Raw genomic sequence first — 20,007 nt, 5'->3', positions numbered from 1 at the left:
TTTAGCTCAAGGTTAAGTGGTGTTATTTATTATGTTGTGTTCCTGATGCTAAATGTCCAAGGTAAGAGAGTAACTGAGATAAAGAGTTAGTTTAGATTGGTTGAGGTGAGCAAGTAGCAGTCCTCTGCACCACATGATAAACATGTTTACATTTATGGTCAAGCAGTTTAACAAAAGCACAAATGCTAAAAGCAATGTCAGAAGCATAAAATCAAACAAACAAAAAGAGCCTTAATTATTGGGAGTAAAAATGTTTAAACAGACAAAATAAACAAAATTGACAACAGAAACACACACTAATTCCTTAAACATTAACAAGAGACAAGGGGTTCACGGAAATGAAATAGCACCCACATCACTACAGCTTCACACAGAAAGAGAAGGATCACAAACAACAATGATAAAGCTTTTCTAAAAGACTACAGTAAGCAGTAACTTGGATAAGCTTCACACAGTGGTGGTCTTTGGTACTTTCAGCAAAATTACAGTAAGACAGGACGGAGCTTCATCACTCTGACATCAGACTGCAGGATGGCAGACATCCCTGCTGAAAAATCCAGCTTAAACCAGCCTAGGCTGGTTGGCTGGTTTTAGCTGGTTGACCAGGCTGGTTTTAGAGGGGTTTTGGTCATTTTCAGGCTGGTTTCCAGCCATTTCCAGCCTGGTCTTAGCTGGTCAGGCTGGAAAATGACCAGCCAAATCCAGCTAAAACCAGCTTGACCAGCCTGGTTTAAGCTGGATATAGCTGGTTTTGGCTGGACTCCCAGCTTGGCTAGGCTGGTCAAGCTGGTTTTAGCTGGTCATCTCCCAGCCTGACCAGCTAAGACCAGGCTGGAAATGGCTGGAAACCAGCCTGGAAGTGGCCAAAACCCCTCTAAAACCAGCCTGGTCGACCAGCTAAAACCAGCCAACCAGCCTAGGCTGGTTTAGGCTGGATTTTTCAGCAGGGATGTTACTCAGCTTTTGAGCTGGTAAAGTAAGAAAGTTAGAAAGAAAACTAAATAAAGATTAGTTTTAAATAAGCTATATAGAATGTTAAAAAAACAGATCAAATATAATCCCGACCACTTTTTTACACCTATCTGCTCCTTAAATGCATCTCATCTCGGCACCTCACTGCATTTAGGCATGTAAACATGGTCAAGAGGATCTGCTGCAGTTCAGAGCGAGCATCAGAATGGGGAAGAAAGGGGATTTAAGAGACTTTGAACGTGGCATGGTTGTTGCTGCCAGACGGGCTGCTCTGAGTATTTCAGAAACTGCTGATCTACTGGAATTTTCACGCCCAACCATCTCTAGGGTTTACAGAGAATGCTCCGACAAAGAGGAAATATCCAGTGAGCGGCAGTTCTGTCGGTGCAAATGCCTTGTTGATGAGGTCAAAGGAGAATGGCCAGACTGGTTCCAGCTGATAGAAAGGCAACAGTAACTTAAAGAAGCACTCATTACAACCGAGCTCTGCAGAAGAGCATCTCTGAACACACAACACGTCCAACCTTGAGGCGGATGGGCTACAGCAGCAGAAGAGCACACCGGGTGCCGCTCCTGTCAGCTAAGAACAGGAAACTGAGGCTACAATTCACACAGGCTCACCAAAACTTTAAAGAACCAAACTATTTTAAAGAACCAAAGCAAGGCTGTGGTGGGAAGAACAACAGAAGTGTAGGACCAGCACTGTTAACATTGCAGTAACATGCTGTGGACTTTATATAAACCTCCAGCTATTGCCGAGATTTTAAAAGGTAGAAATGGATTAAACATCACTTTAATATAATTCAGTAAGTTTAATTTAAATAATTAAAAGCAAGTTAGGCATCAAACAACATTACAATCTCTGTAAGAAAAATGTGCTCAAGTGTCCTCCTAGGCTTCAGTTCATGGCAGCAGTTAAACAGCGTGAGGACGCTTTCCTACTTTAGCCTATGTAACCCGTTGAGTGATAAAACACTGCAGTCCTCTGCAGCACAGCCTTGTGTTGTCTGTAATAGTGTTGTTCCGGTACTGAAGTTTTAAAAGCGGCTAACATTGAAGCGCCGCTAAGTGTGGATGACTCAACGGATCTTCATGGCTGCTTCACGCTCCAATATCTGTGTATCTGTGTTTGCACTCAGTTTACCGCTCTTCATCCACTGCCAACACAGATACACAGAGATTGGAGCGCGAAGCAGCCGTGAAGATAGACAAGTCTATAATAGTGAAAGAATCAGTTCATTAACTTGTGTAGCTCCCCCTAGTAATTTCACGAGCACTGGGGGTCATTCTCTGATGACTGGCGATTTATTGACTGGTTCACCATGAATATGACCAACCAACTCGAAATGCCGTGAAAACTGAATATACACAGAGTAAAACAGAATACAAAGAACATAAGTATATAAAGATATACATTATCTTCATAAATCCTTGAAACAGAGTAAACTTTAACAACTTGAGTTTTGTACATGCACTGTTACAAACATGTTTTCTGCTATATAACAACAAAATTCACAAACAACACATATAGGATAAGTGTACTTACTTCATTGGCTGCTTATTACAAAAAGAGGAACTTCTTATTGTGTCTTGTCATGCTTCTTGAATCCAGATGAATAAAACTGAAGCAGGGAAACAAATTCTTCTTCACTTGCCATGAGGTGCCTTTTTTCCCTAGTTACTCTTCTTTTTCTTAATATTATGAGTTTTATTGGCGGTTGGCATACAACTTTTAGGTGCATTACCGCCACCTGCTGGTTAGGAGTGTGGGCCATGATTGCAATTGCACTTTCTATGCATCTTTAGTAAAGTAAAAAAAAAAAACAAATTCCTACACCACTTATATCTATATTCTTTTATCTAATTTAGAAATTTGAAAAAAAAGTATTAAAAATTCTATACAGTCCTCATTTGACTTGTTTTTCAGCATTTTAACCAAATTAAAATTTGCATTGATTCTTTTCAAATTTCAAATAAACACTTTCTTCCTGGTTACTATGTATGGTTTTCATAAAAAAAAGTTTCAACCCCACACAACTTTGTACTTTGTCATTTTAAATTAAAAGTCTATGAAATAATTAAATAAGAAACACAAACTGATTCTCAGTCAGTTACAACTTGAGTTTGATAAATGGCATCTAAAATGCGTGTTTGGGAAAGAAAATGCTAGCTAACACGCTCAGATCTCTCACGATTCCATCAAGCGGGAACGCGCACAGTCCAAGCGTGCTCACAAATGGTGCTCTTACAGAGACTTACACACAATGACAAAAGCAGTGCTTGACCTGAGAAAACTCGAGCACAACACAAGACATGGCAGGACTAGTGTCTGGACTCTAAACAAGAACCACTAAAACAAGAATTAACAAGACCAGAGTGGCAGAATCCTGACAAAGTGCTGTATAAATGTAATGGATTATTAATAGTGTTATCAGTAATAAAATAGATGTCCTTTAGTAAACAGTGTTAAACTTTGTCTCTATTGCAGGTCAGATGAGCAGCAGTGCTCAAACTGAAGTCAGTACTGATGTGAATGCTGAAGCAAACGCGGTTGCAAATACTCCTTTACTCACTGGAAACACCAACGCAGGCCCTGTGACAATGAACAGCTCAAGCCCTACAGGAACTGGTACATCACTGCACTCTGCTCACTCAGACACACTGCTCATTAACTGTGATTGACATTATGAATACAACTCTCATTAAAATTCATGTTAGAATTGTATTTCTGTAAATCGAGCTTTACACTTAAAGCTCTGTAAATACAGCCAAACACTTAAAATTCACTAAGCCGACTCATGCTCATGTTAACTCATGCCAGCCACTTCTACTTCTGTCTGGAGCACAATGCTGCTCTCACCAAACAGGCGACTGTTCTGTGTCAGAGAACATGGATTTCCACACAGACAGGTGGCAGTATCTGTTTTCTCATCAAATAAAGGAAAACCAGAACTTTGTAAACAAAGCAGCTTTCAGTACCATTGTCAGAGTAATTGTTACTCACTATGGAGGGACATGCTCCCACAAATAAGTTTGATAATTTACTAATCCACGTCGTTTGGAAATATTCAATTCAATTTAGCTTTATTTGTATAGCGCTTTTACAATGTCGGTTGTGTCAAAGCAGCTTTACATAAATGGTCATAGTAACTGGAACAGTGTAGTTCAGTTTTTTAGTGTTTAAGTTCAGTTCAGTTTAGCTCAGTTCAGTGTGATTTAATCATTACTGAGAGTTCAAACACTGAAGAGCAAATGCGTAGCGTTGCTCTACCAATCCTGAACCATGCGAGCCAGTGGCGACAGCAGAGAGGGAAAAAAAACTTCACCTGATGGGAGTGAAGAAAAAAAACCTAGAGAGAACCAGACTCAGTTCGGCACGACCATTTTAATTTCTCCGCTGGCCAAAAGTCTTGTGCAGAGCTTCAGTCACCGCGGTGGAGGCTGGAAGCTGGCCTCAGCGAAGACTCGTATGTCCCTGGAGCGTCGCTGGAATCAGTCTCATGTTCTCCACTCCCCATGACCATCAGCGCAGCAGCAGCTCAGGATACGGCCTGGTCCCGGATATGGAATCCTTGGGATCATCTCGTCGCTGGTCTTGGATCCAATCAGTGACTCCGCATAATCTGAGGACCTCGGGATGAGTATCCCCAGGTGGAAATAGAGTTTAAAGAGAATAATTAGCGTAGCTGCTGTTCATAGTGTATATAAACAAGATGCAGAAACTTGTGTGGAAACCCACTAAGTGATGCACTGAGTGTATGCTTTACTAAACAGATAGGTCTTTAATCTAGTGTTGAACTGGGAGAGTGTGTCTGAGCCTCGGACGTTATCAGGAAGGCTATTCCAGAGTGTAGGAGCCATGAAAGAGAAGGCTCGACCTCCTTTAGTGGACTTTGCTATTCTAGGTTCTACTAGAAGCCCTGAGTTTTGAGATCTTAAAGAGTGAGTTGGATTGTAGCGAGACAGAAGGTTGGTTAGATAAACAGGAGCTTGATTATTTAGAGCTTTATAGGTGAGAAGTAATATTTTAAATTCAATACAAAGCTGAACCGGCAGCCAGTGTAAGGAGGAGAACATTGGGGTGATATGATCATATTTTCTAGACCTGGTAAGAACTCTGGAAATATTTGAGAAATGCAGTAAATTCCTGGCTCTAAAATGTGCTCGCTCTTAACTTGAATCGTTTACTTGGTTACATCACTTTAGTTTTTAATCTCGCGCTCTGATTCGTTGCTGACTATCTAAGACTATCAGAGCTCTCTCTTCAGCTGATAATAACTTAATACACTGAATGGAACCACTCGATCTGAAGTTCACCTGTTAAAAGGTGACGTGTGTAACACACCAAACACACTAACCAGCCAGACACCAACCAAGGGTCCTATGCTGTCCAATTACCTGGCCTTAAAGCACTTTGAGCACTGAGAAAAGTGCTGTACAAATGTAATGGGTTATCAATAGTACTATCAGTAATAATATAGTTGTCTTTTAGTAAACAGTATTAATCTTTGTCTCTATTGCAGATCAGGCGAGCAGCAGTGATCATACTGCAGTCTGTCTTGATGTCCAAGCTGAAGGAGAAGCAAATGTAAATGCTCCTGTACTCACTGGAAACACCTTCATGGGCCCAGTGTTCATCAACAGCAGCTCAAACACGGCAGAAACCGGTACATCACTGCACTCTGCTCACTCAGACACACTGCTCAGTAACTGATTGACATTATCCTGTTCTTAAAAAAGTTCATGTAAGAACTGGATTTCTGTGAAGTATTAATTTACCTGTCCCTCATTCTCAGTCATCAGGAGTCTGCATGGCTATTGAAATAATTGAGCATTAGCAGAATAATAATCCAACCTCATGATCTCTATCAAGCCTTTTATGCTGTACAAAGAGAGAAGACCTCCATCTCAGGAGCACACAAAGATAAAACCATAAACACAATCATTCCTTACTCATTTGCACAGAAGAGTTGAACAAATATGGAATATAGAGTTGAACAAACAAAAACAACAGCAAAAAAAGCTTAGAATAAAGTTGGAATAGAAACATTACTGAAACAAGAACACATTGTAAAGCTGGCTCACATTGTGTAATGATACATGGACATCATTCTCATGTCAGACTGTTACGGAGACGATTTTTCTCTTCAGGTCCCAGACCTTTCAAATCCTCAAAAATTGGCAGAGCCGAAATAGCACTATGGTGCAAAGTGTCTTTATTTACAGTGCTCAGTAGAAAAAAATCCCCCAAAAATAATAACCAGCAAAACAAAACAAAACAAAAAATATATATTTACAATACAAGTAGCACTTGGCTATCGTTTTCTTTCTGCAAATAAAGAAATCCAATAATCAACTTCTCCACACCACTCTACAACCTTACTCCTACACCCCACACCATACTGTGCTCACTCTGCCCTTTATATAGCAGGGGAAACTGGTATGGAATGGCTCATATCATCACAGCAGGTAAGTATCAAATAACTATATCTATAAACATTTCATTGATTAACATTTTAATTATATGTATACACTACATTTGCATACTATACAGTTTTACCCCATAACTAATTATTTTTATATTTTCCAGTTTTTATAAACCACTTTTGTTTTATTGTCCCGGACAATCTTTCTCCCCCATACATACAACAAATAGGATCTCCGGCCGGCCGTCCCTTTTGCCCATGCGCAGTGCACGCTTGTGCATAAAATGAACGCGTTAGGCTTTTTGGCCCTTTTGGCATTCCATAGCCATCATGGCGCAGCCCGGAAGATCAGCGAGACGAGACGAGACAAACACAAACACAATTGAACAACAGGTAAGTGAATATGCTTCATGTAAGTGTTATGTATGCTTTGTAATAACGGATCGGATGTATATCGGGATCATTAACTAGAAATGTGTGCGTGTTTGTCTGTATGTATGCGTTCCGGCAGCAGCGCGACTCCAGTGTGCACCCTGTGATCGGCTGATGGTGAGTATGGAATACAGTGTTTTAATGGATGCGTGTGAAGGAAAAAAGTTTATATGTAGTTCTGCCGCAGGTCAGTGACAATCTCCTCTGTCACATTACTTCACCCTTCTCCAGGATTGAAGGTGTCCGACAATCGAGACAGGTAATCGGCTATGATGTTCTCTTTCCCTGCCTTGTACCGTATTTGGAATTTGTATGGCTGTAAGGACAGGTACCACCGAGTCACTCGGGCATTTTGATCTTTCATTGAATGGATCCATGACAGTGCCCTATGGTCAGTTTCTAAGTCAAATTCTCTGCCTAGTAAATAATACCGGAGGCTTTCCAAGGCCCATTTGATTGCCAATCCCTCTTTTTCTATTGTTGCATATCGGGTTTCCCTTGGCAACAGCTTCCGACTTAGATACAGCACAGGATACTTCTGACCTCAGTCTTCTTGTAACAGCACCGCTCCTATTCCTCTGGCTGATGCATCTACTTGAACCAGAAATCTCTTTGCAAAATCAGGGCTCCTCAGCACAGGAAAGGTACAGAGACATTCTTTTAAGTAGGTGAATGCGTGCTCACAGTCCTTCGTCCATGGTACTGGATTCTTTACCATTTTGGTTGTCATATTTGTTAAGGGTGCAGCTTTCTCAGAAAATTGGGGAATGAATCGACGGTACCATCCAACTAGTCCAAGAAATGATCGTACCTCTTTCTTGGTTCTCGGTCGTGGACAATTGCGGATAGCCTCCACCTTATCCAGTTGTGGACGCACCTCACCATTCCCAAGCTGAAATCCCAGGTATTTCGTATCATGTTTGGCCCACTCACATTTTGTGACGTTCAGGGTCAGTGCTGTTTTCTGGATCTTGTGTAAAATCTTGTGCAAATGCTGGAGATGGTCTTTCCAGGTGTTACTGTAGATTACCACATCATCCAGGTAAGCTGCACTGCAGTCCTCACAATCTTGCAGTATTAGATCCATAAGGCGTTGAAAGGTTGCTGGGGCCCCATGTAACCCAAAGGGCATGGTGGTAAACTGATAGAGGCCGACTGGTGTCCGAAAAGCGGTGTATTCTCGGGAGGTCTTCTCTAGTGGCACCTGCCAGTAGCCTTTGCATAGGTCCAGCATTGTAATATATTTTGCTCTCCCTATCCTTTCAACGAGCTCATCGATACGTGGCATGGGGTAGGCATCGAATTTTGATACTGCATTTAGCTTTCTGAAATCCAGGCATAGCCTTAATGTCCCATCCTTTTTTGGCACAAGGACTATTGGACTACTCCAGGCACTTGTAGAGGATTTAATCACCCCCATGTCCATCATCATCTTGATTTCTGCCCTCAATGGAGTTATCAAGCTCTCTGGTACTCGATAAGGTCGTTGCCTGATTGGTGTTGGGTCAGTCAGATAGATACTGTGCTCCACCAGGTTAGTCCTTCCTGGCTGTGTCCTCAGAAGTTCCGGGTAACTGTGTAATACATCCATCAACTCGACTCTCTGTTTTTCCTCTAGATGGTCTACACTCACCACTGACTGGAACCTTCTCGGAGTCTCCTCATCTAACTTGTCCTCTTCCTCTTCTTCTGGTGCATCCACCTTGCAAGTAAGCATAGCCTTCTTCATCATAGGCTCACGTTCTCGCCATTCTTTTAAGAGGTTGGCGTTGTAGATTTGACTCTTTTTCCCTCTGTCAGGGTGTAGTACTTCGTAGGTTACAGGTCCAGTCTTTCTGAGGATGTCATAAGGTCCCTGCCATTTTGCCAGCAGTTTATTTGTGGATGATGGTAGGAGCAATAGTACCTTCTGTCCAGGTTGATATTCGCGCTGTCTGGACCACTGATCATACCACAATTTCTGAGCTTTCTGGGCTTTCTCTAGGTTTTCTTGTGCTTGTTCGCGGTATGTGTCCAGTCGGTCCCTCATCTGTAATACAAATCTGACAATGTTGGTCTCTCCTTCTCCTGCAGTATTCGGTGCTTCCCAGCTTTTCCTCACCAGCTCCAGGGGTCCTTGGACTCGCCATCCATAGAGGAGCTCAAAGGGTGAGAACCCCAGAGCCGGCCCAAGGCATAAGCGAACTAAGCGGCTGCTTAGGGCCCCGTGGCCACCAGGGGGCCCCCAAGAGTGCTTGAAATTATTGTGTGACTTTCGTTTTAGTTTGTTAATTTGTGGATTAGTGGTGGAACAAAATATATGCCCATTTATAGTGTTATTTCTGACCGCAATACATACTCAGGCGCCAAGATATTTACCTAAATTTACAAAAGATCTGATTTAATTAATCAGTTTTCAACACCGACTGCAGCAGATAACCGCTTTAGCTACAGTACACCCAGCCGCCACCAGGTGGCGCTTCCCGTAATGGCGGATCATTAGACATACACCAGCGTCATGTAAACCACTGAGTCTGAGAGATGAGCCATTGCAATGGTGAATATCTCAGGCATACAGACACTTTCTTCTGTCCAAGCTGGGCCAATGTATTTGTGTGTTTCAGACATCCAGCTCCCCGTTTTTGCCACTAGTTTCTTTCTAACAGACACGATTTTACTTCGCTATATCGCTCGCGCGTGCCCGCGGCCAGTGCAACTTCTTATGCGCTCAAACTTTTTAACTCCGCCAAAATATATAAAGATATCAATAGGACATGAACATTTAATTAGAAAGGCCTTGCGTTTATTTCACTCTTACAGACCTTGTCAAAATCTTGTAGATGGTATTTTGGCAAAAAATATTAGGGGAATTAAAAAACTTAAATATGTGAGTAAATAACTAATGTTCTACACTGTTGAAAACATACGTGCTCAGAGGAGACTGTGCTCACCTCTCAGAGCATTCTGATCAGTTGAAAAAATAGAGGGAATACATTTTTTTTTTCTTAAAAATAAACCAGGGCTAAGCATAAAATGTTTCCATGTTTACATAAAATTAGTTGGTCAAGTTGTAATAAGTGTATATAAATTGCAATAAATTACTATTTTGGCAGTTTTTTTCTTAAATGCATATTCCACTAAATTGAGATTTTGCTGCTGTGATAGAGATGTGCTCTCTTCAGTCATAAACTGCTCTCTGCACATCAGCATTTTTAAGCTTGATTGACAGATGAGCACTTGTTTTACATTGTTGCAATTCTATAAATGCGTGTTTATTAAAGAAATTCATCATACATTTTTGATGCATTTTCCCCCTTCATTTACCAAAATTGTGATATATTGTGGCTGGTTATCTTGTGATCTGTCAATATATCGCAGAATCTTTGATATCGTGATTGAAGCAGCAGTGCACGGAACAGCAGCAAAATGCTTTTTCATGAACTTGGCGATTAAAAAAAATAAGCCTCTGATTTATACAATTTAGAGTTGGTAATACACTGCAAAATTATTTTCTTTCTTATAGTTTTTGTGTGATTTTGTAGTCCAAATATCTAAAAATTTTTAAACCAATAAACATTTTCTAGAAAGATTTTTAGTCAAAATAATGTGAATTTTTCATTAAAAAAAGCTCAATAATCTGACAATTAGGGTAAATAAAAAAAGATTGTTTTATGTTTTAAATAAGATTATTTTACTTATCTCATTGGAAGATTAATTTGTTTTACAAAAAAAAAATCACTTAATTTAGAATTATTTCTGAGAACTGAAAATTTTTTGTACATATTTATTAATTTGATTTATATGCGAGTATGTCTAGAAAATGCTTCCTGATTTAGTTTGATTTTAATTTAAATAGATGTTTAAAGTTATTTGAACTACAAAATACAATATGTTTTTTTCAGTATTAACATTTATATCCAATTAAAAAAGAAATTATCTTTATTGTCACTATGTTTGACTGTTTGGCAGCGTCTTGTGCCTGAATAATAATAAAAATAAGTATGTTATTGGCTACTTCCAGCTGCTTTTGTTTCTGCCAGCCCATATTAATGTTTTGTGTTATTTAGATTTTTGGCAATTAGTCATATAAAAAGTTGGATCAATAGGAAGTTGTTTCTGCAGAATAATATTTAGAATTGTCTTAAAACATATATTTTATGATGTAAGCAACACAGCTACAGCGAACAAAATCAATAATGTGTGTTTTAAATTTATAGTGTGCGAATTATCAAGGATTGATGATAATTTATCATATTGTTTGCACCAAAGGGGTAAGAGGTAAAGCAGAAAAGGCAGCCATTTGTCCTAGTCTTTCCCGGTGTCATTCACAAACTTTCTCAGCATCCTCTTGAGGGTTTGATTAAACCGTTCAACTAAACCGTCAGTTTGTGGGTGGTATGGACTTGTCCGAATCGACTGAATGCCCAACTGCTCATGTAGTAACTTCATAAGGCTTGAGGTAAAGTTTGTACCTTGATCAGTTAAGATCTCATCTGGGAATCTAACCCTGGAAAACAGTTGTATTAGTGCTGTTATTACCTTTGCTGTGGTGATGCTACGTAGAGGGAAGGCTTCTGGGTAGCGGGTGGCATAATCACAGATCACTAAAATGTACTGGTTGCCTGTGCTGCTTTTTTCCAGAGGCCCGACAATATCCATCGCTATCCGTTTGAAGGGAGTGGTGACCACTGGCAATGGATGCAAAGGAGCTCGTTCTGACCTGCGAACAGAACTGGTTTTCTGGCAGACAGCACATGTAGAGCAGTATGTGTGTACGTCAGTATACATGGATGGCCAAAAGAAACATGTACTGATGCGATAGTATGTTTTCTGATGTGCTAAGTGTCCTGACCATGGGATGGTGTGTGCTAGGTGCAAAATCAGTGGTCTGCAACATTCAGGAACAACAAGACGTTTGACACCATCAGACAAGACATACAGTACATCATTTTCAACTACATACTTTTCTGCCCCAAGAATCTCAATTGTATTTGCCCCCTCACATACTTTTTTAAACAAAGGTCTTAAGGTAACATCATCAGCTTGTAACTGGGCTATGTTGGTTGGAATGTCCCAATCAGTAACGTGCAACCCCTCAGTTTTCTCTTTTTGTATGGGTGAACCCAACTGTTTTTCCATGTAGCGTTTCCGCAGTGACTTCTTAGTTTTTCCCTCCCCTTGAATTAAGCTGTCATCCAAGTTTGGTAGGGGTTCTAAACCCACTTTAGCTAGTGCACGTGTCAGTACAGGACATGACACACCAGAAGTAACATCTGTACACCCATCAGTCTTATTTAACAGTTCACTCACAATTGGTAGATCCCATCCTAATACCTACGGGTAACCCTTCTACCACTCCAACCGTCATCAAATATGGTTGGTCCTTAATTAGAACAGTTATCTCAATGGTAGGGTAATTTTTCTGGTCCCCATGAACACATAGAATGTTTTGTGTGTGTGTAAAGTCAATGCGAGTTGCTGGCACATAACATTGTTTTATGAAAAACATATTGCTGCCAGTGTCAAGGAGTGCATTCAATGTCTGTCTATTGACCACAACATCTATATGCTGTTTTGCATGTATAACCGTATCTTTCTCATAACCCTCTCTTGGGACATAACAAAGACTTGTTAGTTTGGACTTTCGTACGGGACAGTTTGATGCTTTATGCCCTTCTTGTTGGCAGTAAAAACACACAAGTTTTTTGTTAGGAACAAAAGAAACAGTACCTTCATCTCCTTTGTCAGTGTGTTTGGCCCCTCGGTTTGCAGTAGCCCGTGTATGCGTCTGACCTCTGTGTGCATTCAGGTATTGTGTGGCCAGCCTGGCAGCACCTAGTCCATCCATGGGCTCATGCTCTTTCACCCAGGTTCGTACTTCATATGGCAGGACTCGTAGGAACTGTTCCAAGATGATGACTTCTCCTATCTCTGCCTTTGTGCTCCGCTCCGGTTGAACCCAGCGTCGGTAGAGGTCCTTAAGTCGATTATAGGTCTCTGTGGGGGTTTCTCCAGCAGGTGTCACCGTCTGCCGGAATCGTTGTCGGTATGATTCTGTTGAGATGTCAAATTTTTCCAGCAGTGCCTCACGAAGATCCTCATAGACATCAGCCCGATCTTCATCCATAGCGAGGTATGCTTCTAGTGCTTTTCCGGAGAGAAGAGGTACCAGTCGACACGGCCACTCTTTTGCTGGCCTGTTAAAAAGGTCCTCATCATCACTACTACGTCTTCCTCTATGGTGGTTGCAACCGGTGGGTCTCGAGTAGGGCTGGATTTAGCACCCTTCTCACTGGTGACCTCTTCGTCCTCATCCACCGTGTCCCATGCAACCTCCTCCATTGCTGTTTTTTTTCTGGGATCTCAGACCCTTCCTTGTCTGTTTTCCTGAATGCACTGATTTTCGACTTGCCATCTCACTTCTGACACCACTTGTTACGGAGACGATTTTTCTCTTCAGGTCCCAGACCTTTCAAATCCTCAAAAATTGGCAGAGTCGAAATAGCACTATGGTTCAAAGTGTCTTTATTTACAGTGCTCAGTAGAAAAAATCCCCCAAAAATAATAACCAGCAAAACAAAACAAAACAAAACAAAAAAAATATATTTACAATACAAGTAGCACTTGGCTATCGTTTTCTTTCTGCAAATAAAGAAATCCAATAATCAACTTACTTCTCCACACCACTCTACAACCTTACTCCTACACCCCACACCATACTGTGCTCACTCTGCCCTTTTTATAGCAGGGGAGACTGGTATGGAATGGCTCATATCATCACAGCAGGTAAGTATCAAATAACTATATCTATAAACATTTCATTGATCAACATTTTAATTATATGTATACACTACATTTGCATACTATACAGTTTTACCCCATAACTAATTATTTTTATATTTTCTAGTTTTTATAAACCACTTTTGTTTTATTGTCCCGGACAATCTTTCTCTCCATACATACAACAAATAGGATCTCCGGCCGGCGGTCCCTTTTGCCCATGCGCAGTGCACACTTGTGCATAAAATGAACGCGTTAGGCTTTTTGGCCCTTTTGGCATTCCATAGCCATCATAGCGCAGCCCGGAAGATCAGCGAGACGAGACGAGACAAACACAAACACAATTGAACAACAGGTAAGTGAATATGCTTCATGTAAGTGTTATGTATGCTTTGTGATAACGGATCGGATGTATATCGGGATCATTAACTAGAAATGTGTGCGTGTTTGTCTGTATGTATGCGTTCCGGCAGCAGCGCGACTCCAGTGTGCACCCTGTGATCGGCTGATGGTGAGTATGGAATACAGTGTTTTAATGGATGCGTGTGAAGGAAAAAAGTTTATATGTAGTTCTGCCGCAGGTCAGTGACAATCTCCTTTGTCACACAGACTGTAGGATCTCGGTTGTCATTATGACAAACTGTACAACAATAAAGAATCCTCAAACATGAACACACAAGAAAGCTCATCTGGAGTTGGATGTCATCCATCCATGACACATTCACTAACATGCATTCTGAAATGATACCACACAGCAAACATTACAAATCTACAGCGTTATTTTGTCCACAACATGCCACAATATTAAAACCAGGAAAATAAGCTGTTCTGACATGTCTGTTAGGTGGGTTGAAGTTGTCCTTGGATCTTGTTTGGAGGCTTGAGCCCCTGTGCCTTTTCTTCCTTAAAAGAAAGACGCTTTTTTCTGAAGATAATAAATTAATATATTTTTCTTTTAAAAATAAAATATCTCTATATTTGTGTGCATGTTTTGTTTTCAGACAGCTGTCCCTGTGAAAAAAAATTAACCAAATATTAGGTCAGGAAATACTGAGACAGCAAATGATCTGCAGAGTATGCTGTAATTCTAAAAACTGTAAAAGGAACACTTCAATTCTGGAGAATTCTTCTGACTAATCCTGCATTACTCTGAGTAATCAACTTTGTTAACAACAATACAATATAAGATTTAAGTCAAATCACCTACCCCTGATTATTTAAGTTACCATACCATAAGTTGTAATGCCATTTAAAGGATCGAACAAATTACTTTATATGTGCAATTGTTATTTTTTCATAATGGGAAGCACAGGACATAATCATGTTTTACTTTGATAAAAAATCTGTTTCCTCTCTCTTGTAAAGGTGCAGCTGTAGAGAACTGTAAAGCTCCTCCTGTTGATTACACAAACACCAGCAATGAACTAAAGGAGAAATTAAAGCAGAACTATGAGAAGATATTGGTTGGTAATTCACAGACAGGTCATCAAAAGTACCTGGATGATATTTACATTGATCTATATGTGGTGGAGAACGAGACTGGAGGAAGAGAGAATGACCATGAGGTGATGCAGATAGAGTCAAAACACAACCAACAGACTGCCGAGGATAAACCAATCAAGTGTAATGACATGTTTAAAGTTCAGCCTGACACAGGTCGACAAAACAGAAGAGTCCTGACACTGGGGATTGCAGGAGTGGGAAAAACTGTCTCTGTTAATAAATTCATCCTAGACTGGGCTGAAGAAAAAGACAATCAGGAAATAGTCTTCATATTTCCTCTGCCGTTCCGTAGACTGAATCGGATTAAAGAAGAAAAGAACAGTCTCATAGGTCTGCTTAACAAGTACTTCTTTAGTAGATCTGGAGGACTGAGCTCTCTTCCTGAAGAACAAGGGAAGGTCATGTTCATCTTTGATGGACTGGATGAATATCGCTTTGACTTAAACTTTGAGGAGGATGATGAATGTACTGATGTTGATCAGGAAATGACAGTGAGTGAGATAATAACAAATCTCTTAAAGGGACAACTGGTACCCTTATCCCTCATCTGGATCACATCCAGACCAGCAGCATCCAGTCTGATACCCCGAGACTACATTGATCAGGTGACTGAGGTGCGAGGATTCAGTGATGAGCAGAAGAAGCAGTACTTCAACAAAAACAGTAGTGCTGAGGTTGCTGGAAACATCATCAGTCACATCAGGAAATCCAGGAGTCTGTATATCATGTGCCACATCCCTGTCTTCTGCTGGATCTCTCTCACTGTTCTTCAGCCTCTGTTGGGTCAAGAGAGCAATGAAAAAATACCTACAACTCTCACAGGGATGTACACCAGCTACTTACTGTGTCAAAAGCAGCAGATGAACAAAAAATACAGCCCTGACTCTGACCCTAAAGTCAATGACTGGTCTTTTGATGACATTGTTCTGAAGCTTGGGGAACTGGCCTTTAAACAGCTGGAGGAAGGAAATCTGATTTTCTACAAAACAGATCTGCAGAAGTGTGGGCTAGACATCAGTGAGGGAACAGTGTTCTCTGGGTTATGTACTCGAATGTTTCAGGAGGAAAATATCATTTCAGAGGAACCAGTTTACAGCTTCGTACATCTCAGCGTTCAGGAGTTCATCGCTGCTCTCTATGTGCATTTTATCTACAAAAACAGAAAAGCAAATCTATTTCTTGATTCCAGAAAAAAGCTAATATGGCCACTCTCTAAAAAGCCCCTGTTTAGACTTCATAAGGCTGCAATTGAGAGGTCTTTACAAAGCAAGAATGGACACCTGGACCTTTTCCTCCGGTTCTTGCTGGGTCTCACACTGGAGTCCAATCAGAGTGACCTGAAGAAGCTTCTGCCACGACTGAAGACCAAAACCGAGAACATCAAAGAAACGACAAACTATATCAAAGAGAAAATAGAGGAGGAGAAATCAGCAGTGAGGACCATCAACCTCTTCCACTGTCTGAATGAACTGAAGGATGACTTTGTGGAGGACCTCCAGAAGAGTCTGAGCTCTGGAAATCTCACATCACAGGATCTGTCCTCTGCTCAGTGGTCAGGTCTGGTATTTGTGCTCCTGATGTCAGAAGAGACTCAAGAGAAGTTTGAACTGCAGAAATACAGAAGATCTGATGAAGCACTGATGAGACTGATGCCAGTGGTCAAGAACACCAGAAGAGCACTGTAAGAGTTTTCTGGATACACTTATGCCCATTTCACACATCGATTTGCAACACATCTGCAACCCATGAGTCATATACATGCAGAGCAGAAACAGCACAGACTATTTGTGCTTTCACATCAAATATGTATCACTGATCTCCAGCTGTACACAATATCTGTTCTGCTTATGTTTACTCCACTTTCAGACATTCTTTTCAATACTTTGACTCTCTTTTTACGCAATACAATAATATAATCTCACCTTTTAAAAACTGATAACTAATCTGTTAACATAAGTTTGGAAAACGGAGAAAGTTTTTAATAATGATAAGTAATAATTAATTATCACACAAAACTGTCAATTGTTTGGTAAAGAATACTTTTATGTTTATTTTACAGCCTTGTATTCTCCCTTAAATTCAGTATTTACAGAGTCCATATAGTGATTTTACCTTTGCTCAAACTAAAAGACAACATTCAAGTGTTTTTGTCTCTGCTCTGGATTAATAGATAAATGCAAAATCATTATTTCTTCTTTTCCCTCACAGACTTCAGAGCTGTAATCTCACTGTTCAGTGCTGTGAGAGTTTGTCTTCAGCTCTACAATCCTCAAACTGTGTGCTAAGAGAGCTGGAACTGAGTAACAATGACCTGCAGGATTCAGGAGTGAAGCTTCTCTCTGATGGACTGAAGAGTCAACACTGTAAACTGGAGATCTTGAGGTCTGAATTCAAACACCTGACTGACTGACTGATTGATTGATTGATTAAATGTCAGGGTTCTGCCACTCTGGTCTTGTAAATTCTTGTTTTGGTGGCAGAGCTCGGACACTACCCATGTCTGGTCCTGTTTCTGTCTCTGTGTGCGTGCGCGCCGTCGTGGGTGTACGCAGAGTGTGCGCGCTCCTGCTTGATGTGGCCGCGCGCGCGCTCTGCGTCCCTCAGACGCGTGCGCTCTTGTACTTGTGTTTGTGTTTTCGTCTGTCAGCAGCGTGGTGTTTCATTCCCAGCGTCTCAGTCTTGTTGGTTTCGGTTTTGGTCGGCGCTGGGATGAAGCATGCACGCTGCGTGTGTGAGCGCACGGTGAGTGTTTTCATTCATCGTGTGCTCGTGTCTTGCGTCTCTTGTCAAAGCACGTGGCTTGGTGTTTACATTGTGGTCATGTGCTTTTGTCGTGTGCTTCAGGGTTGTGTTTGTTGTCATGAACATGCGGTTAATGAGTTCTCTCATTGGCTGCATGTTCTTGTCCTGTTTTATGTGAGCGCATGGCTTGTGTTGCCTCTCTGTGTCATGCGCTCTCCCGTCTATTGTCTAGTCCCACCCTCCTTGTTAACCCATTATTAGTTAATTATGTTCATCTGTTTTTGTGTTAATTTCCTACAGTTTATAAACCCTTATGTCTGCTGTCCTGTGCGAGTTCGTCATCATATGTGGTCGATGTTTACCTGTCCTGCTGTGTCCAGCCCTGCCTTGTCATGCCTGCGCAGTCAAGTTTGTTTGTTTGTTTGTTTATTTGTTTGATTGATTGTTTGTTGTAGTAGTGTTTTCCCCCTCGGGGTTGTTTATTTTTGTCTTTTATTTTATTTTTTTATTAATAAATCCTACTTCACTCTGCGCTTGGGTCCTCGCTCCTTTTTCCCTTCACCGATCGTGACATTAAAGTTATTATTTACATGAAGTGAGTGACAAAAAAATACAATCTAAATTTGATTTGTTTTCTTATTTCTTAGATTTGTTACGTGTAAACTCACTGCTGATTCCTGTGAGAGTTTGTCTTTAGTTCTACAATCCTCAAACTGTGTGCTGAGAGAGCTAGACCTGAGTAACAATGACCTGCAGGATTCAGGAGTGAAGAAGCTCTCTGATGGACTGAAGAGTCAACACTGTAAACTGAAGACACTGAGGTAAATGATTCTCCACTCAACAATAACTACAAAAATATTTCATAATAGCCCACATTATTTCATATTAGATATTCATGCTTGAAAATGTTAACCCTGGGTGATACTAAACCCCGGATGACAGGAATGATGGTTTATTTATTTATTTATTTTTTTATAATTTTTTATTTGTAGTAGCAATAAACACAGTACAATGATTCCACTTAAGAGAAAACATTTCCCACTGCTTAACATTTTTCTTTTTCACAAACTCTAAAGTAACAGAACACAAAAAAATAAAAAATAAAAAAAATATTTAAAAAAATAAATAAATAAAGGTTTCATCAAATACAATATATGAAAATAACAGTAAAATGGTAACATAAATAATATCAATACTAAATTTCCATAGGTCAAATCTTTATTTATTCATTCAACTTTAGGTTATTATCAACTGTGAATTACTAATTTAAAAAGAGGATTAAGAGGGGGAGTGCAATGGGTCGTAAATTGAAAAATGTTTGTTATGTGGATGGGAATTAGATAGTAATAGTTTTATATTTCTATGAAGATTGGATGGAGCAATCTAACGTAATCAGTCCACTTGGACCAGATGTTTCTAAATGTATTAATTTGGAGTCGAAGGGAGAATGTAATTTTTTCCATCACATAGATATTATATACTATCTCTAGCCATTCTTGGGTTGTTGGGGATTCAGGAAGTAACCAGTGTCTTGTAATTGCTTTTTTGGCTGCGATTATTAAAATATCAAGTAAGTATTTATCAGATTTACATATTTGGATATCAGAGCTTCCAAAATAAATAACTATAAATTGAAAGGGTAGTGTAATATTAAGTATGTTTTCTATTACTCCATGTACTTCTACCCAAAATTGTTTTATTACTGGACATTCCCAAAAAATGTGCCAGTGATTAGGTTCCTGAGACCCGCATAGTCTCCAGCACTTAGTGTTCTTTCCTGTGGTGTATGCTCTTTGTTTTGGCGTGATGAAAAATCTCATTAGACATTTCCATCCAAATTCTCTCCACATATGTGAATTAGTACATTTTGATGTAAATCTACATATGTCTAACCATTCTTCCACCGTAATAATGGAATTACTTTCCTTTTCCCATTTTTCTTTAACATATTCTGTTGAATGGGGTTTAATCGATCTAAATCCTTTATAAAGTTTTGAAATTATACCTTTACTCCCACTGCCTTTGTAGGCATCTATAAAAATTTTCAGTATTGAGTCATCCAGATCTGTTTTAATTTTAATATTATTTTCAAAGTGGTTACGTAATTGAAGGTATCTATAAAAATCAGATTTATCCAGGTTATATTCTTTCTTCAGACTTTCAAAATCTTTCA

At 40.0% G+C, this 20,007-nt stretch overlaps 1 protein-coding gene across 1 annotated transcript in view; it reads left to right on the top strand.

Moving 5' to 3' along the window:
• Window positions 1-20,007, top strand: part of LOC137491167 (NACHT, LRR and PYD domains-containing protein 3-like) — a 68,681-nt gene that overhangs the window by 26,286 nt on the left and 22,388 nt on the right. The window contains exons 2-6 of the mRNA XM_073947406.1: window positions 3,461-3,601; window positions 5,496-5,639; window positions 14,955-16,773; window positions 17,301-17,474; window positions 18,482-18,655. Coding sequence (XP_073803507.1) covers window positions 3,466-3,601; window positions 5,496-5,639; window positions 14,955-16,773; window positions 17,301-17,474; window positions 18,482-18,655 — 2,447 coding nt within the window. The 5' untranslated portion in view covers window positions 3,461-3,465. The remainder of the gene's footprint in view (window positions 1-3,460; window positions 3,602-5,495; window positions 5,640-14,954; window positions 16,774-17,300; window positions 17,475-18,481; window positions 18,656-20,007) is intronic.

The sequence above is a fragment of the Danio rerio genome, chromosome 4 (assembly GCF_049306965.1).
Source record: "Danio rerio strain Tuebingen ecotype United States chromosome 4, GRCz12tu, whole genome shotgun sequence".
Lineage (NCBI taxonomy): Eukaryota > Metazoa > Chordata > Actinopteri > Cypriniformes > Danionidae > Danio > Danio rerio.
Note: the sequence above shows the minus strand (reverse complement) of the source record. Positions and strands in the feature narration are given on the sequence as shown.